This window comes from Vombatus ursinus, unplaced genomic scaffold (genome assembly GCF_900497805.2).
Source record: "Vombatus ursinus unplaced genomic scaffold, bare-nosed wombat genome assembly UNPS02009205.1, whole genome shotgun sequence".
In the NCBI taxonomy this organism is placed as follows: domain Eukaryota; kingdom Metazoa; phylum Chordata; class Mammalia; order Diprotodontia; family Vombatidae; genus Vombatus; species Vombatus ursinus.
Window position 1 is genome coordinate 47,951,877 of NW_020948983.1, and position 21,062 is coordinate 47,972,938.

Here is a 21,062-nt window from a genome sequence, read left to right on the forward strand (position 1 = left end):
GTGTGTTTTATAGGACTCAAGTGGCAGAATATCCTAACCACTTACTAGTCTCTGTGTTTCTATTATGGGGAAAGTCTTCAGGACCATGCACCTTTCAGGACACAATAGGAGTCAGTGATGTACATGATCTCAATCAAAGATGACAGGAATCCCGGGGTCTGTCCCAAAAGCATCGCTCTGACAGCAAACTTTAAATTTGTACCACAGCCTTCACCTGTGCCATAGTACAAAGGGAAATAAAAATAAAAACCCCTAGATCAATAAAAATGGTTAATATGTAGTGAGCAGACTTTACAGATTGAAAATGGATTTCTTTTCAGAGCAACACAAAATCTGCCTACTTTTGTCTGAGAGGTGAATAGTCAGGAGGAAAGCCCCAAATTGGATCCTGCCTATTGTCAAAAGAGTGCTCTGTCCATAGCAATTGCTCTTAGGAGAATGGCTTTGGAACTTCCCAGAAAGCAATACAAAGAGAGGTAAGATGAACCCAGAGTGCCCTTCTTCAAAAGAAGAATTATATAGCAATTTGTGACATTAGTGACTATCTAAGAGAAAGCATCCAAGTGATAGCTGGGAGTAGGTCTTATATAAGGGGAGGAGGATTCATTGTCCCCTGGAGATTGTAATAGTATTGCTTTTTCAATTTCGATTTCCAAAGGTGGGGATTTGGGGGGCAGTAGGAATTCAGTAGAAATTCAATTTTGAAAAAATCCTTTGCATTTTAAGGCATCTGGGGGACCTCATTACAGAAGGCAACTTAAGTTTCTGAAATGTGTTCTAAGAACAGGAGGGTGAAGATGAAACAAACCCCTGAGTTTACTCTCTTTGCCTGGTCTCTGGAAGTGGGTAGCCACAATGTTGAAATCAAAGTCTCCCAGATCCCCCAGCTGTTCTTGGCTTTTTTGGGGGGAGTGGAATGTAGAGTGATTGGGAAAGCAAAGCAAGCCTATGAAAAAGTTAACCTGTAGTCACAGGGCACTAAGATATTCAGAAGGGGGCTGGGGGGTGACTGTTAAAATGTCAGTAGGGACAACAAGGAAGAATTCTTCCAGGATGCTGATAATACAATTAGCAGCTCATCATGTGCTGCATTTATAATCCTAAATACACAAACTTTGTTTCCTTTAGGGAGGAGCATGCATTGACTTAGTGGCAATGTGGACCCAGAACAAAGAAGATGGGTTCGAATCCCACCTTAGACACTTAGGAGCTGTGGTATCCATACAAGTCACTTAACCTCTCTTGGCCTCAGTTTCCCATCTGTAAAATGAGGGGACTGGACCTACTGGCTTTGAAGGCCTCTTGCAACTCTAAATTGATGATCCTGTCATTCTATGCAGGGGATCATGTTAAGATTAAATATGCTTCTTTTTCCCATTTTTCCTCGCCTTTTTTCCCCTCCAGATTCCCATATAAGAATTTGTTATTCTTTATAACCAACATGCCAGGTACTGTCTCCAGTGGAGCAAAGCTAGTAGCATTATGAGGTAGTGGGATGTCACGGCCAGCTGCCTTCAACCTTGACGACAAAAAAGAGAGTAACACAAAGCCTGAAATTTACCCTCAGACATTTTGTGTATTTAGGATAGGACTGCCCTAAAATGAAGTGTTCAAGAAACATCGAAATGGAGCACAGAGTTACTTTTGGTAAGATTAAAAACATCCCTTTGGTTGTACTTTGTGCTTGTTACCTGCCTGCTTTTGGAATTTAATAAATAATCCTTTCCTGAATATTTTCCCCAAATGGATGCTACTGTATCCTTCAAACCCGCCAAAGTTGAACTAGCTTAGGATACAATTTTGCTAGTGCTGGGGTGAGCAGCTAGTGATTTCCTTCCACAATTCCATTAGTTGATCTATCTTTTCTCATCAAAAGTAACCTGAACTCATTTTCCACATAGAGTGTAGGTGAAGGGTCTGCTCAAAAAAGCCTTAATATAACAGATGTTTTGCTATATTGAGCAGCAAGACAGGGTTCTGAGGGAGTAAGAAACCTCAATCTTTTTATAAGATTCAGATCCTTCAACAAACTTTAGGGGCTTTCATCATATGTTTATGATTTCTTCCTGTTTCTGCTGATGGAGGCTTTGGCTACTCAAGGCAAACTCAGAAGAAAAGCCCCTTGGCCATCATATATTCCAAACTTGCCGACAAAAGCCAGGTTCTGGTAAATTTCTGGTATCAGTGTAGCAATCTGCTATGCTGGCATCTTTCAGTAACTGCATAACCACAACTTTCCCTATAAAGAACTGACTTCACTTTATAGCTTAGAGACTTTGCATCATAAAACCATTTAGGGTTATAGCTATTTCTGCTGAAGGCCATAAAGATGAAATACTGGGTAAACTTTGCCAGCCAAACTACAGAACAAAGGGATAAAATAGGTGTAAGACGCATACAACAGAAAAAGGAGGCCTTTCTGGATCTGCCCAGCCTCCCCCAATTGCTAGCTCTCTTGAAATTACTTTCTATCTATTGATTACTTTTCTGTCTCCCTAGTAGAATGTAAGTTTCATGAAGATAGACGCTATTTCATTTTTCTCTTTGTATCTCTAATACACAGAACAGTCCTTCATACATAATGCCATTTAATTGATAATAATTTATTGAAGAACAATGATGTTGGAAGAACCAAAGTAATGTGTTCCGTCCAGACTACATAAAAACAGGATTCTCTTTCATTCATTCTTTTTCATACTAAATTCTCCAAAGCGGGGTTGTGTATCTCAGTGGTTGGTAGCACGATCTCAAGGGGTGTGTGATCAATTGAAGAATAAGAAGATGGATAGCATATTACCTATCACATGATAGCCAGTGGTGAGCTTGTCTCCAAGTACCCTCTTCATCTATTATAGTTCAAGATGCCCTCACTGATCCCGTCACCACTGGCCCCCTCTGCTTGTAAGCCCTTCCAGGTGACTTATCTAACTAGAACTTGCTAGCTTTGTAGGTAAAATTTCATGCTTGCTCCCACCATCCCTGTTCCTACAAGTTGTGTCCTCAGGGATGCAGCAGGCCTGCCTCAACACTTTTCACTTTTGGTGGGACAGAGAGAGTTAGTCATAGAGGAGAAGCTAGAAGGCCACTCATAGAGGAGAGGCTAGTAGGGATGGATTATGATCTGTATCATAGAGCTCATTACGTTTCTCCCCTCCCACACCACCCAAACCCAAATCTTTACTCCAAACTTCTTGCATCACCATTCCTCCAGTCACCCAGGCCTTCCCTCACCCCATATATCAAATCAGTTGCTAAATAAAGTTTCCACTCCCATTTGTCTGGTATCCATCCCTTTTCTCCACTCACAGAGCTACCCCCTTTATTTTGGCCCTTATCACCTCTCACTTAAACTACTGCAAAAGCATTCTAATTGCTCTGCCTTGCTTCAAGTTAATCCTCCACTGTCAAGATGGCAGGTCTCTAGTGGAGTACCCCAGGAACCTGCAATTGGTCCTGTGCTCTTTAACATTTTTATCAGTGATTTGGGTAAAAGTATGTAGACAGTAAATTGATCAGCTCTGCAAATGATGCAGAACTGGGAGAGACAGAGTTAGGATCCAAAAGAATCTGGGCAATCTAGAGCTTGTTTCTACTTTCAAGGAGTTTGGAGGCTAGTCAGAAAGAAGAAAGAGAATAGGCTAAGAAGAATTTGGTAGGAACCACCACCATAGAGGGTACGCAATTGCAAGGGAGAGACCACGTCTTGCCCCATGGCTCCCCTTGCCTCATGCTATCATCAGTATTTCATCTTCTGTCAAAGTCATTCAAGGTGATGGTAGTAAATGGGAGTCAGCCAGCAGAAGAGTGAGAATTGTGGCAGAGCCACTCACTTGAGATGTGTGGTATTAAACTCATCAAAAGGACATCAATCACTTATTTTACCTAACACTATGCTAGGCACTATCCCCATAATACTACAAAGACAGATCCCACCTTCTAAGAGTTTAAAGACTAACAGCTCAATAGGTTACTTAAAAACACCCCAACACTTTGAGTTATAAAACTTGGACCATTTCTACTATTTATCCTCCCATGGAAATGTGGCACAGCCTATTTCATAAACCACATTCCAGACATTGCTAAATGTTTCACGAAGGTCATTCCATCACTTAGAAATCCACAATTCCTTCTCTGAGGATAGGATTGAATGTTTGGAAAATCATAACCTCAAAAACTAGGCTTCTAAATAGGTCTCTATTCATGTTGTTTACTTGGGTGTCTGTCTCCCATCAGTCTCTAATTATGCTAGGTTCATCTGGACAATGGAAAGCTTGGTAAAACAGCTCATTCAGAGAGGATCCCAGGAAGAAAATACAGTATACAAGGCTGGAAATACCCAATTCAAATGTGAAAAAGAACATGTTAGATGTGACTTCTCCTTGAGATAATTTTCTCTAAGGCATGGTCACTCTTCTCAAGGTAGAGCTCAGCTGTGTAGAGCAAATGTGTCAAAGAGGAATCCTGTGTGGATGGCCCCCATAACTAATTTGGCTTAGCTTTGGCAAGATAAGGAAATAGAAAAATCCTGGCATAGTGGAGTTATCCCACTGAGACATTCATCCCTATTTTGAAGTGCTAGAGTGTGGCTGGAATTTCAGCAAAACATTGTTACTCCATAATGGAAAAAAAAAAAACATTAGCATCAATAAGCCTAGGATATTAGATTTTTTTTTTCATTTTCACAACACAATACTCCACCATGGAACTTTATTAGAATGTCTTTTTTCTTTCTGTTTGTGTATGGGGGTAGAGGTGGGGGAGGCAAGAAAACCTATGTTCAAATTTAACTGCTGACACTAGCTGTGGGAGCCTGGGTAGGTCATTAAACCTGTGTTCTTCAGGCAGCTCCCTAGAACTTATCTAAGATGTTGAATTCTCCTCTCTTTTGTACCTCATGCCCATGTCATTCCCTTTCTTAGAAGACCTCTCTTCCTTCAAAACTCTGCTCTTATGATACTTTCCACTGGGGTCCATAAAGAAACAGGAGGTGACTTGAAATCAGGCTTCTTCTGACTTCTAGACCAATATTCTTTCTATTGTATTGGGGAGTGGAAAGAGAATTTAACTGAAAAGACCTGGGTTTGAGTCCTAATTTTGATACTTACTACCTGTATAACTGTGGGCAAGTCATTTAACTCTCCACTGATTACATTTTCTCATTTGTAAAATGGGGAACTGATACCTACTTCTCTGTACCTACCTTTCAGGATTGTAAAAATCTGAATGCACTGTTTATATAGGTTCTATTATTAATCTTCAGTTGTGTATGATTCTTTGTAACCCTATTTGGGGTTTTCTTGGCAAAGATACTGGAGTTGTTTGCCATTTCCTTCTCCAATTTATTTTACATATGAGGAAACTAAGAAAATAAGGTTAAGTTACTTGCCCAGGGTCCCACAGCTAGTAAGTATCTGAGGCTAGATTTGAACTCACAAAGAGGAGTCTTCCTGACTCCAGGCCCAACATTCTATCTGTCCACTGTGCCACCTAGCTGCCCACCTATTATTAATATCCATCGATATTTATCAATTAGGTTATCTCTTGAAGCTCAAAATTCAGGAATCAAATGAATATGCTCCTTAATGTTATACAATCCGCAACTGATATTCAAATTCAAATTAATTCATCTTTGTTTATAGAAAATATACCCGAAAGTTTCTTAATTTTAGTATTTTTTTTGGTTTCTTTCTGTTCTGTCAGTAAAATTTCTTGGACCCTTTAGCATCTTTATTGTTCTGAATAGATCTACTGCTTTCTTTCCCTTTTATTTCCAAACATTAACTATTTTACTCCTAACTCTTAACAAAAGGCTATTGAAACTTTTCTTTGCTATGTAGTTAGAGGCAGGTAGCACATCCTCAATTCTATACCTTGCAACCAAGCACTAATCTCTATGTTAGGCAAGAATTTACTCAGTTAAATCCTCAGGAGGGGGAGTGGTCTAGCTTCTCTCTCAGGCTCCCCAACATTCTTCTTTTTTTTAGGGTAAATATGTTCTAAGACATTAAACTCAGGCATAAAAATCATTGTAAACTTTGAGTAAGTTTTAGTGCTTCCCTAGACTAGTGATTTTATTGGTGAGAGTCTTCCTTCAACCAAGACAGATGGTAACCTGTCCACACCTATCATCTCGTGTGAATCTTGTATATATTATATAGGATCATAGATTCCAGTCTGGAAGGAAGTCCAGATGTTGTCTGGCCCAATGCCTTTAATTTATAGTTGAGGAACTGACTACAAGAAAGGGAAAGTGACCTGTCTGTGGTCAATAAGCAGCAAAAGTGTGATTTGAAACCAGATTCTCCAATTCCAAATCTAGTCTCTATCCAACCCCCCCCCCCCCCCCGCCACTGCAACATATTGTCTTTCTGTGAGCTTCCTTAAAGGATCCACTCAATGCATTGGTGACCTGCTCCTGATTCTTTTAATATTTTGTGAATTCCAGTGAAAGCCTTAGGCCATTCATCTGTTATCAGTCCTTTACCATCTAGCACAACCTTCAATAAATCAATAATACATTCAATGAACATTAATGGTGTATAATAAGGTATCTAATTAATAATGACTTTGTAAGGCATACACTTCTCTGATTTGCTTGAGTGTTTATATCTGTGTGTATACACATGCAATTTCTTTCTTTTTTTGTTAACTTGTACACTCGAAATTCAATTCAGAGAAACATTAGAGTTACCTACATATTAGTCCTACATGGAGGAAAACAGACTATTTTGATGTGGGAAGTCTAGAAAAAAGTGTTAACGGCCTGGGTTCAAAACACAATAGGTAGATGGTACAGTTAAGTGCTACTCTCTAGATTTCCAAACCAACTATTTATTACCATCCCATAGTATTCATTTAAATGAAATGTTTTTTCTTACATAGAAACATTAAGATGAAGGAAGACACTATCTGCATCTAGAGGAAGAACTGATTAAATAGAAGTATGTATAGAATGGTTTTATGTATGTACACACACACATACATACACACATATTTGTGTCTAATAGTAGCCATCTCTAGAGTGGGGGGAGGGAAGAAAAAAGGGAAAAAAAGAAAGTTTCATGATGACTTTATTATATATTTAAAAGGAATAGCAAGTTGTACATAACAGATTTGTAGTTTCATGTACAATCGTTTTTTTTTTCATTTTACTATGTAATGGAAATACTTGCTTTATTTTATAAATTAAAAAAATAAAAAAAGCAATCTAATGAAACAAAAAAATCAACAATGTCTAGTAAATTTACAATTAGGCAGCTAGGCAGCAACTGGTGTGACCTTTGGCAAATCAATTAACCTCTGCTTCAGTTTCCTCAACTGTAAAGTGAGGATAATAATAACACCTACCTCACATGGCTATTGTGAGGATTAGATGAAATAATATTTATAAAGCACTTAGTACTAGTGTTTGGCATATAGTAGGTACTATATAAATTCTGGAGAAGAAGGAAAAGGGGAGGAAGAGAGAGAGGGAAGGAAGGAAGGAAGGAAGAATTGAAGGAAGGAAGGAAGGAAGGAAAAGGGGGGAGGGAGGGAGGAAAAGAAGTAGAAAGAAAGAAAAAATGAGGAAGAGGAGGAGAAAGAGGAGGAAGAGATAAAGAAGATGAAAGAAGAAGAAGAAGAAATGAAGAAAATGTTGATGACTGGTCTAGAATGATGAAATCTACAAATACTCCACAGCCCTAGCTATTAAGGAAAATGATAGGAAGAGATAAATAGTCCTTGAATAACTGAGAATTCAACATCTATATATACACTTCAAGAGTCTGAATTAAAAAAAAAAAACCAGGAGACACTTATTAAGCACTTAGTGTAAAACACTGGGATAGGTGTTGGGGGAAAATGCAAGAATGAATAAAATGTTGTCCCTGGCCTCCAGGAACATGCAATCTACAGGTCCACAAATAACTATAACAGAAAACATTACATAGCAACTGCACATGAGAGGTACAAAGTGCTCTGGGATATCCAAGGGAAAAGAAAAATATCTGGCAACTGTGCATAAAGTGAAAAGGTTTGTCTATATGTTCACAAAGCAGCTGTATTTGGAGAACGATGTGGATTCAGTCTACCATTTATAAGGGCTATGACTCAAAATGTCTCTCGCCTCAACCATTGCCTGCAGTCTGATAAGAAAAACAGAAAATATGGCCCCATTACTAAAAGAAACTTCCTGAGAAGTGGTGGCAAGTATTGAGTAAGCAACTCTAATTGCCACTATCATAATAAAGTCAAAGCTTTCTGTCCCTTTTGCTCTCTTCAGCTTGTGAAGTTGGGGCAAAGGAGTTCAATGTTTAGTGAAGAGAGAATATGACTTTTTTCCTCATTTCAAATCAGTCATCCTCTACATCGTTATGAAGATACTGCATTCTCAATGCTGTGTGTGCCGCTCTTTTTATGCGTTTGTTTTGTTTCCGTACATTTACATTGTTTCGTTGGTGATTGAGCTAGAAAGAACTTTAGAGGTCAATTGGTCCAGCCACCTCATTTTACTGAGAAAGAAACTGAGGGTCGGAGAAGGGAAAGGATGTTTCCAAGGTCAAACAAATAGTAAGTAGAAGCGCTTGAATTCCAACATGGTAGGCCTTCCTGACCTCACATCCAATACTCTTCTTATTCCACTACTTGTGTTCATCTTTATTATTTCTAATATTATATATCATAATTGACTTTCCTTAATTTTAGCTATAAATTTAATTTTGATTATGCAATTTGTGGCTATAGTAAGGATGAATGATTGTTGCAAGGGAAGAAACAGAGGTATAACTGCTTAATGTTTCTAATTAGATCTGTGAAGATGAAACAACATTGGGGGCAATTAGTTCAATCAGAACAATTTTTATAAATATCCTAAGGACATTATAGTTAAATTTTGTAACTTTATGGTAGGGTTTGACTATGTTGCATGAAGAGTTGTTTCTGCATGAAACAAAGTGACGATGGGCTACTTTAGGAATAATTATACACCATACAGTTCTATTAAAGCTTTTGAGTAATATTGAGCCCTGTTGTACCTCACTTTTAAGAGAACTGACTTCCTTTCCCAATCTCTTAATTCTAGTTCCTTCCCTCTATTCATTATTTCCTTTTTATCTTGCATATAACTTTTTTTTACATTGTTGCTTCCATGTTATCTCCCTCATTAGACTTAGTTTCTTCTTGAGAATGGGGACGGTCCTTAGCCTTTCTATGTATCCCCAGCACTTAGTACAGTGCCTGGCACATAGTAGGTGCTTAATAAATTCCTACTGCTTGCCTGACAAACAGCAGGTCTCCAGACCTAGTGACCCATGGCAGCAACTACTCTTTGATTTCAAGTCCCTGTGAAGATTCCAAGTCTCTGATGCCATTTCTGCCTAGGACTTCAGACACAAAATAAACACTCTGAGTTCTTATGGCAATAGATACAAAGATAGTATATACCCCAGGCATCAATAGTATGACACAAAGAAATGAAACAACCATAAATAAGAGGCCAGTGAATACTAATCCACACACTTGGGAAATTGACGTCACCTCATGAATGTTGATCAGCCATGAATACTTATTGCAGGCTAAGAAGGATGCTGACCTGCTTCAAGGACTGGTATTTAGGACACATCATTGTATTTAGGGGCCTGGATTTGAATTGTGGTTCTGCTTCTGCTTTTTCCGACCTATAATGACCTTGATAATCATTTAACCTCCTCTTATCTGTCAAATGCAGGGGTAAGGGAGCAAACAGGGTGATCGGTGAGATACTTTTAGTATGTGCATACATATGTATATATGAGATTCCATGATCCTAATGAGAGAGCTGTGAGGGGAGACATTTATGATTACACTAAACTGTGACTTTTCTCCAATAAAGATGTATTTATGATGTGTCTATATGAATCTGGCTTTTCAGGCTATGAGAGGCTAAAGAGTCTGTAAGTCAGGTAATATTTGCCAGCCACAATACTTTATTGCTTAAAATAGTTCCGTAAAAAAATTCAACACATTTTTATTTACTAAATCAGCCCCACATCATCTCCTACACCTTGCACCATGTTGGGGCCCACAAAATACTTGGAAATTGACTGATAAAAACCCTTCATCCTTTAGAGGTGCAGAAATATTTGAAATGATGTAAGAGCCATTATATTACGGGGAATTTTGAGGATATGAAGATATTTTAGGAGAGTACTTCTAAACTCTTCCCTATAAGATGACAAATTTTTCACATAAAAAGAATTCTTTAGAAGAATTTACTTTTTATTCTTTTTGGTGCTAATGGGGCTGACAATTTCCTTGGCTCATGTGATAATTTGGACTTTAAATCTCTAGCTGCCAGTGTTCCTTTTACAGACATCTGCACTTCTTTTAGGTCACCTGATATATTTGTCTTTGACAAAGTACGGTGCCTTGCAAAGTACAGTGGACAAGGAATCAAGGTATCTAGGATTTAGGCTTAGTTTGTTCTCTGGAAGCCTTTTATCCTCTGAGGTGGCTAGCTGGCACAGTGGACAGTGTGTTGGACCCAGAGTGAGGAAGACCTGAGTTCCAATCTAGCCTTAGATATTTGTTAATTGTGTGACCTTAGTCAAGTCATTTAACTACCGTCTGCCTCAGTTTCTTCATCTGTAAAATAGGATCACAGTAGGACCTATCTCTCAGGGCTATTGTGAGAGTCAAACCTTAAAGTGCTATATAAATACTTTTAAAAAATTTCTAGCTCTGCCACTTCTTAGTTGTGTCCTCTTGGACAAGTCACTTAGCATCTCTGGGTCTCATTTTCCTAATCTTTCAAATAAGGTTATTGGACTAAATGATTTAGAAGGTCAAAATTCTATGACACTAGAAAGATACACTTAGCATAAGAAGCCACCCATTCTTCTTGTTTGTAAGGCATCTAGTTCCTGAGGCTGGACAAAACTCATTCTCTAGAAGTAAATACACAGGTTTTTTTTTTTTTAAATAAAGCATTGATAATTCTTCCCTTAGCCCTAATCTTGCCTTTTTCTTGTGCCCCACCTTCATAATAGAGGAAAAGAGAGACAGGATGTTAATTTTTGTGAGGTTCTACCTGATTTCATTCCTGGTACCCTTGTGAGGCTGCATGAATCATTCAATTAATGCACACTCAGGAGTGCAGGAAGAGCTATTTTCTTATTTGTTTCATTTTGCTTCCTTCCTGTGTTATGGATCACACTCCCCCTCAGTATGTGCTGTGGCAATAGTAGTTAGCCTTGTGCATTCAGGAAAGGGCAGCAGAGGAACTTTATAAACTTAGATGATACTCGAGAAAAAACAATACAAAAACGAGACCCATGAAGTTCAACGGTCACAGATTTCTAAGGTGATGAAGTTCAAAAGTTTATCTTTCAGAGGTTCTTCTGGAGGTGCTTCATATGTTTCGGCTCATTTTGGCACCAAAGGAAATGAACTCATTTTCATTTTACAAGTTGGTGAGGAGACCAGAAGAAGTCCAGCAAGCTCATTATGTTGCTGCATGTCTCCCCTCTGCTGCTCCCACTTCCCCACCCTCTCATGCCACAAGCGATGCTGGTATCTTTGATGTTTTAGGAAGCATGTTTTGCCAAGTTAAGTTTAATGAATCTGTTTTCTATTGTGTTATAATCTAAATTGGAAGCTGATGCTTTAAATCAGTCAATTTTTTCCCCCAGATCTTTGTTAGGTTCCTGGACTGTGTTTATAATTTAGTCAAGAGGAATGAGTCCATAAGATATTTATTATTCACAATTATTCATCTGGGTTAGACTGTCCTCTGCTCTGGATGCCTGTCCTTAGTCTCATGGCCTGGACCAGGTTTAGGGAAGTTTCTGGCCTACTTTTCTTTAAACCAACAATGGAAACTTATCCTAGGCTTCAGTACTATCCTATCTTAGCCCTGCCTATGGATGATGCGAATTGGTCAGCACATCATTGAAGGAGGTTAAGTTTACATACTTCCACCTCCACTGACCATCTGGCTTCCTTAATAGTTCATCTGGTCCCAATTAGAGATAAATCAAGAGTTGAGGTGCCAGTTGGGGACAGAATGTATCAGTAATCAACAGAATTTGCCGTAGCAAAAACAAAGATGTAAGCACAGTACTGGAATTAGGTGCAAATAGGACCAGAGAGACAAATGATACTGGTCTGTCTGCATTAAGAAATACTTAGTTTGACATCAAGAAGTTAAAAACCAAAGAATTTTATGAAGCATTCCTTGAGGGGGTCACTTTTATTTCCTTTTTCTTTTATTAAATGTCTGACTAATAACAACATTGAACATAATTGCAGTCAGGGCACCTTTATGTTTAAGAAATGTCTTTCCTTGATGTATTATACCCTTCACTTTCTCTAATTCCTCCTGCTATTTTTCCACATTGGAAATTAAGAGACAGATCAAGGAAGAAATTTGGTTTCCAACAAACAACCTCACTGGGTCAAACAGTCTGTCCAGCTCAGTCTATGGTCTCTTGACAGTTGCATGACAGCAAGAATAGGCAAACTACAGCTCAACAGCTAAATCTGGCCTGCTTTCTGTGCCTAAATATCATTTTGTTTTAAAAAGTTAAAAAAAATATTTGTAGCTTGCTGCTTTACAAAAGCATATAGTGGGCCAGATTTGGCCTATGGGGTTATAGTTTGCTAACTCCTACATTGCAGGATGGCTTGCAGTTCTACCCAATGTCATCACCTTAAAGATCACGCATATCACAACCAACAGTCAGTCATCCCACATGCATTTCTTAAGCCCTTTCTATGTGCCAGGTGCTACGCTGGTGATACATGATAAGCCCTGCCTTCAAGGAACTTACATTCTAATGGTGGAAGAAAATACATAAAAAGGAAGCTGAAAAGATGGGGTTGGAGGAGGGAAAGGGTCAGGGATTAGAAGGAGGTACCCAAGCCTAAATTTGGAGAATAAATGATAACTGGTCTAGACCCATAACCAAAATGAAGGTTCCAGAAAGAATCCATCAATGAGAGAAGGGACAAACAGAAACAGAATTAGAAGGCAGTGAAGGTAAGGTGGCTAAGTCCGGAGAATTAAGAGTGAACAATCTGAAGCCCTTCCCCAAAATGAAGATTCCAGGAACACCCATTAAGACCCTCAGCTACGGATAGATAGTAGCCACGAATCCATGCATTTATTTAAATTCTTTTTGAATATAAGTTCGACATCTTTTCAACTTATTCCTTTTGCTGAGATTCCACAAATTTCCACCTACTGGATCAAGTGATACTTTTTTTTATTTGAACTTCATCTCCCAACTTCAAGGGGTATTCTGTAGTTGTAGGATTTGGTGAGCAATTCCACTTTCAACCTACTTATGCCTTTTATGAATTTACAAATGAGAATCATATCCACATAGCCCCCCTACTTTGTCTTTCCAGATTGAAGTATTATTATTATCATTCTTTTAGCATACCCTGACTCAGAAGTCCCTCCATTCTCTTGACTAAGTTGTCCTTCTTTGGACTTTTAGTACCGTTATGTCCTTCATGAATTACAGCAACCCGGATGAGCACAGAATATCCTTTGTTGGCACCCAATGGTTTCAAATAAAGACTTTCCATTTGATTTTCAGCTTCTTTTCTAATAAAAATTTTTGGCTTTTTTTTTTGTCACTGGAGAAGTACTTTGGACTGATGTCTTCTGGGAACAATCTAAGAGCTAGCAAGGATAATAGCCAGCATTATATAGTACTTTGAGGTTTGTAAATCGATCTATAGTATGTGATATTTTCACGTATTTTCTGTATTACCTATGGTGATTGACCATAAATGATAACCTCTCACTTTATAACTATAGTTTGGATTATATGCATTTTAACTATACTTGGTCATACGCAGTTAGGTGGTGTAGTGGATAGAGTGCTGGGCCTAGAGTTAAGAAAACCCATCTTCCTGAGTTCAAATCCAACCTCAGACACTTAATAGCTATGTGACCCTGGGTAAGTCACTTAACTCTGCCTCAGTTTTTTCATCTGTAAAATGAGCTAGAGAAGGAAACGATAAACCACTCCAGTAACTTTGCCAAGAAAACCCCAAATGGGGTCATTGAGTCAGACACAATTGAAAAATGACTGAAATACCTGGTCATACTGAACTTTACCTGCTACTTTTCTGTCTATTCCACTAGAACATAAGCTGTTAAAAATACAAAGTGTTCCATTCTTTGTCTCCGTATCTCCTGGGCCTATCAGAGTTCCTGGAATATGGTAGGTACTTAATAAATGCATGGTGACTTCTTTGATTGATTGATTGATATTCACACTATATCAGAAGACTTTTCTGAGATTTATCCATACTGGGTTAACAGGAGAGCCCCAGAAGTCTAGTGTTGCATATGTGTTTAAGGATTTCTGATGAACATCTTCTAGATAATGTGTTAAAATGCCAAATAATACTGGTTCTTGCTCTAACCTCTCAGAAACTATATAATTTACAGTACTCTACTGGGTAAAGGGTCTGCTTTTTTATAATGTCTTTTTTTTTATTCTTCAGTAAAAAAAGAATTTTACCTAATCACAAAATAATGCAATATTCTGAAACAACCTTTGGTATGGAATCCTGTTAAAAGCTTTTTGAGGGTCTAAATGACCAACAGAGAAGGCAAACCTGCAATAACATAAATGTACTTAATTATGAGAACGTTTTGATCATCTTCAGAAATAAACTGGAATACTAGAATAGAGAAAGGTAAAGAATGTTAGATCTAGAAGGGACCTTATAAATAGTCTAAACCAATTCTCTTCTTTTACAAGTGAGGAATTGAAGTCTACAGATGAGAATGACTTTACCAAGATCACATGGTGAGCTAATGACAAAGCCCGCAGGAGACCCTGGTTCTTTCAATTTCCACTCCAACGTACTACTTTCATTATATGCTGCCACATTCTTCACCGATATGTTGTGAAGCATAAGTTAACCTTGAAATCTCATGACAAGTGCTCCTGCGAATAATTTTTAAAAATAGGACTTCAACTTTCCTGGATCATTTTTTTAAAACACAGCTTGCATCATCTTCACCAAGTGATGTAACCCAAACTTGATCTTTTGATTTCACTGTGATTCATTTTAAACTTAAAATGAAATAAATGCTCATTAAAAATACAATAAACAGATCAAACACTGAAAGTTCCCTAGAATAATCTCTGTTAATGAAAATGTGGCAGTAAGTAGCCATCATCTTGCTTTATTATGCCACATGTGAGACCAATAATGCAATACAGACATCCACCCCATGGAGCCAGAATCGCAGACATGTGCCTGTTTTTATTGTCCAATTAGTTACAGAGACTTCTTTCTCTGTTTCTGCTGAGTAGAGGTTTTATACCCAGTGACCAAAATGAGCTGTATTCTTGGAGAGAAAGCCAGAAGAAAAATGGCCTATAGAGTAGAAGAAATCATTCATCTGCCCTAATCTCCATGTCTGCAGTGAAAATGAGACTCCAAAAGTATGCATTTTTGATGGAAGAAGACACAGTCTAGGAGTTTACAATGTACACTGGATTCATGTCATCCTTTCCTCTCCTTTAAATGAGGACAAATTGGTATTTTGCTAGATGTGCAGCAGAATGTTAGGAAATCCTTTCTAAAGGTTAAAGGCTTTATATTGGTCTCACATTGAGAAACTTAAACAAAAAAAACCCCAAAACTTTTTTAGTAACTTCTGAGCTTTAATGAATATCAAAAATAGGCCCTTGTCTTCCTGTGCCTGGTATAATTCTTCTAATGAGCAGGATACTCTGCCACTCCATATTATAAAATAGGAATGGTGCTGACTCTGTGTCTGCCATGGATTCCCAGGAGCATCGATGGACCAATATTTTCAAGCATTCTGAACTTTGAAGGCATGCTTGGAACACTGCAGTTCAGCTTACTCTGCTCTCTGGAGACTCTTTACCATCTGATTGCTTACCCAGCAGAATATTGAGAGCACGGAGAAATACCTCGCCACTACCTATGTCAATGAAGAGTTAATATGAACTTATAAGAACAGTTTTAGAAGGCTTGTAATCTGGTAGGTACAGAGCCAGATGTATGGAAGAGAAAAAAAAAAAACATTACAACTAGATTAACTTGGTTCTCCACTTTTCACCAAACGACTTTCAAACTTGAATTTGGAATCCTTCTAGGTAATGGGCTCTCAAATCATAGCTGCCCAGGGAGGAACTGAGATAGGGAACATTTACTTCTGAAGCCAGGGTGTCCTTGACAGACCCTTAACTTGGGGTCCATGAATTTGTGTTTTTAAAAACATTTTGATAACTATTTCAATTTAATTGGTTTCCTTTGTAATCCTGTGTATTTTATTCTATATATTTAAAACTATTATTCTGAGAAAGGGTCTATAACCTGACATAACAGGTAAAGTTTCCACGGCCTGCCAAACAGGTCAAAAAAGAATTAACAATTAAGAAGAATTTAAAATCAAAAGAATTAAGAATCTCTGCTCCATGTGGAAACCATTTTCTATGGTTTATTAGAGCTGAGCCAACTAAAGGTGTTACAGTGATTAGAGTGATTAGAGCTGGGCCTGGAGTCAGGAAGACATCGTTGTGAGTTCAAATCCAGCCTCAGATACTTCCTAGCTGTGTGACCCTGGGCAAATCACTTAACCCTATTTGCTTCAGTTTCCTCACGTGTAAAATGAGCTGAAGAAAGAAATGGCCAATCACTCTAGTATCTTTGTCAAGAAAACCCCAAATGGGGTCACAAAGAGTCAGACATGACTGAAAGTGACTGAAAAGCAACCACAACAAAAACAATTAATGTTCAATATTCTGCACTACTACGATTGTGTCCCTAAATCCCACAAACTGTATGTAGGCGCTGTGTTTCTAGCAAGGAATCATTCTTTCCTCCTTTTACCTAAGATTATGCTTTTCTTAGGGTACTAATTTATTTACAGAGGAAAAGACTACTTTTAAAAATAACAGAAACAAGGTTTCATTAGTTTAAAAAAAAAAGGCATCTAAAAGACTTCTACCTAGCAATCAGATCAGAGGGCTCACAGCCTTTTAAACTATCCTAATTAGTTACTATTTCCTCAAGCAGATTGGTTGGCCATGATTTTTCCCCTGGGTCTCAGAACATTCTGTTTCTGCATGATTTAAAAAAAGAAAAGAGAAGGGTGTCTTGTCCTTTTGAATACTATCCTGATTTGGAATTAACATAGCCAGACACTATGGACAAAATTCATACATCTGGGTCATACATCTGGGACATCCCTAGCCAATGCAGAAAGCTCTTGATTAATGGTATACTTTTCATGCTTTACCCAAAGCTTCTCACTTAACCCTCTAGAGAAGTAGCTGTTACGTTCCTGCTTCAAGGGGATGATATCACAGGACTCTGGGTACACTGCTCCAAGGACCAACAGTACATAATCCCAAGCAGTATATAATGCTCAAACTGCACCAGAATGTATTCCCTCTCCAACCCCCAAAAGCCACTTCTTTTTTTTTTCTTCCTTTCTGTTTTTTAAAAATCACTTCCTTACTACTGTGGTTCACATTATTATTGCTGGTTTTGGGACTTAATTCTTTTGAGTTCTTAGTTTTATTTTACTTTAATCTTCAAATTAAGTAAATGCTCTCTATGAAATAAAGAAAATAAAGGAATATTAAAAGTTCCGCTAGAAGAAACTCCATTAAGGAAAACTAGAGCAGTAAGTCATCATGTTCTTTCACATGCCACCCTCCAGGCCTGCAACTTGGCCATGCCCATTTTCTCTCTGCCCTTCTCTGTTGGTTGTATATTGTTTTTCCTTGTCAGACATCAGATGAAGAGTAGGAGAGGGAAAGATGATTCATGAGCACTATATGCCAATGTCTTTGAAATAAACATGTTGAGATTGGGCAAAAGGCTCTTCTAAACATCTGGCAACTTGCCAACCTACTCTTTCTTCTCTACCCATATGTTCCTCCTCAGTATCATTTTTTTAGGCTCTTCTTGGCTATTTGGAATGGAGGAGTTCTGCAGGACCAGGATGAAACATTTCTCTGCTTCCCCTCAGGTTTCAGCAACAACTCCATGCCTGGACTTTGGTTGGGACTGGAGAGAAGGTGGGCTTTAGTGACCCTCATTTATATCATGACTTGATGCTCTAGCATTAACCCTGGATGTGGGCTTAGTAGATTGCCAGGAATTCTAGGTGACTTGAGGGGAGTGGTATCGTCATGACACATTTTGCTGTAGTCAAGGAAACCATGAATTCACACGCATGCAATCCTATGTATATACACACACACAGGCAGAATATAGAATGCTATGACATTAAGATAATTAAATAGACTAGAACAAATTGCAAGTAGGCCTTGTTCTGTAGATCTCTGGCTTTAGAAAATGCATTCTAGCAGCTAAATGATGTCATAATAAGGCACTGAAAGAACGTAACTTACCCACCACCGGTGCCTCCATTTTTGCTGAAATGAGTTCGAGGTTCACTGGATGCCAGCTTCAAGAGCTCACTCCACTCTCGCTCCCACTCTTCTTCAGTATAAACTAACCCTGACTAAGGAAAAGGAAAGTGTCTGTTTTAGGAGATGCAACTGAAACAGATTGGCAGTGGCCACCTCACCCTTAGTCCTTGCTGAAGGGAATAGAGACTGATACAGCGGAGTGGATAGGGCATTGGGCTTGTAGTCCAGAAGATGTAGGTTCAAATTCTGCCTCTGATACTTTTGGGTTGTATGGCCCTGGGCAAGCATCTGTCAACAAGATCTGCCATCTGTTTCTTCATCTGTCAAATGAGGGGTTTGGAGTTGAGGGTTTCTAAGGTCCCTTTAAGGTCAAATCTATGATCCTGTAAAACTGCTATTGGAAGCAGTTACAAACATTGCCTTTGGATTATCTTGGTCCATTTTGAAACACAAGCATAGGTAAAGGCAAAACGGTCTTTGGTAGTGACTGCATGTTTATAGCTGTCTCTGATTTATTTTTCTCCTTTGTTGCTGGTAAAATATTTTGTAAAAAAAAAATCTTGAATCTATACTATTTGCTGCAGGGAGTTTTTCCAGCAATAAGGAGTCTGACCTTAGGCAGCCTTGAGGGCAGGATATGGTCTAATAATAACTCACAGGTTGGTCCAGTTTGAGGTATCTCATTAAATCTTAAATGCATCCAAGATGGACTATGTTGAAATAATAAGCAGTTACTTCTTCTAGAAAGGTCAGATCCAGGTTCTACTATGAAATCACTCTGTATAACAGGAATAGAACAACATTTGGCATGACAACTGAATAACTCAGAATGGAAACAAACAGCTTTTCCCCAAGCTATAGTGCTTCTTGATTCTTTTCTCTAAGCCATACAGTCTTTATATTTATATAATTCTTCTGGAGCAGGAAGGAGGTTTTTTTCCCTCTCTATTGTGCAGAAGGGGAAACTGAGGCCCACAGAGGGAAATCAATGTACCTAGGGCCACATGGCAAAGAGCCTCCTTACCTTGGAAGGGAACTCTGGCAATTATTTGGTTTAAAATGGCTATATTGCCTTGATATAAAATATGTACAGCTATAACAAGTGAGATCAATTCTTGTCCTTTCAATCCAGGTATAAAAGCTGACCAGTAACAAAAAGACTAGCTAATATGTATGTAGTACATTCTAATTTCTAAGTAATTTGCTTGTAAATTTGTAGAATTGGTTTCAAACCTTTTCTGGATAGAATCAGTATTTTGTCTTTTCTAAACTAGTGAATGAATTAAAAAGTCCCAAATGAGAGCATTTGGCATTGTGCTTTTTCATCTCTCTTTCTCTCCCTTCTTAAAGGAATAGAGATTCTCTAACCACACTTCCTCTTATATTTTCATTTCATTTTCTACATTTTGTTCCATTTGAATATAAATTTCATGATGGCAGGGATCATGTTAACTTTTTTGTACCACTTCCTCGATTCTTCACACAGTGTTTTGGACATAATATTTATTAAATGTTTCTTGAATGAATGAAAAACAAAAATAAAAAATAATCCATCTTTGGACTGGTTTTAGGGAAATCTTTGTGTGGCCTTTCAGCCTTTAGAATAGGAAGTGCTATTATCATTAGCCAACAAAAATTATAATTTCACTAGCCATAATTATAGTGTATAGGCAGCCAGGTGGTACAGTGCATGGAGTGCCAGGCCTGGAGTCAGGAAGACTTATCTTCTTAAGCCCAAATCTGGCCTCATATACTTACTAGCTGTGTGACCCTGGGCAAGTCAGTTAACCTTGTTTGCCTCAGTTTCCTCAATTGTAAAATGAGCTGGAGAAGGCAATGGCAAACCATTCTAGTATCTTTGCCAAGAAAACCCCAAATGGGGTCATGAAGAGTCAGACACAACTGAAAATGACTGAACAACAATAATAATTACAGTATATGTATAATGTGACTAATGTCCATAAGTTATCATAAATATATAAAGTAAGACCCCTTTTGATATCTTCCCTCTTTATAGATTTCATGGAATATTGATTTAATCAGATTTTTTTCACTGAAGGTAAATTATTTTAGTTGAAGGTTGCAAAAGTATTTATTACTATTTTATTTATAAGGCTAATTGTTATTTTTTTAAGCCTTCTTTTGATGTGCCAAAAGATCTTATTAGGGAAATTAAACAAATAACCCATTAAGTTAAGAAAAGCTATAAAAAACTCAGCTTATTAAGTTGGTGATTATTGATAGTATTAACTAAAGCACATACATACATACATGTATTCTTTCTAGCCCTCAAAATGTTATGCCCAGTCAAAACCCAGTGATAATAGTGATAGTAATCATAAAATACATCATTTTCCAGTCTTTTCTGCCTTCCTTCCAACAACTCTATGGAAGTATTATCATTTCCATTTTCAGAGGCAGAAACCTCAGAAACTTCTCAGTTTCAGAAGAGCTAAGTCACTTACTTAAGTTACTCAGTGAATAAAAGGCAGAGCTAAGACTTGGGTCTTGGTCTTCTGAGAGAACAGAATTACTGAGTCTAGAATTCTTTACACTAAGCCACATTGTTCTCAATACATACTTGTTAAGGAAATTAATTTTTTTTTTCAGGGAGATAACAAAAAGTGAAAATATTATCCAAAAATAAGACACTAATTC

General features: G+C 38.0%; 1 protein-coding gene across 2 annotated transcripts in view; it reads right to left on the reverse strand.

Moving 5' to 3' along the window:
• The window catches only part of OTUD7A (OTU deubiquitinase 7A), a 414,798-nt gene that overhangs the window by 52,699 nt on the left and 341,037 nt on the right, over positions 1–21,062 (reverse strand). For both annotated transcript variants that reach the window (XM_027851792.1, XM_027851793.1), the window contains one exon: positions 18,384–18,496. In XM_027851792.1, coding sequence (XP_027707593.1) covers positions 18,384–18,496 — 113 coding nt within the window. The remainder of the gene's footprint in view (positions 1–18,383; positions 18,497–21,062) is intronic.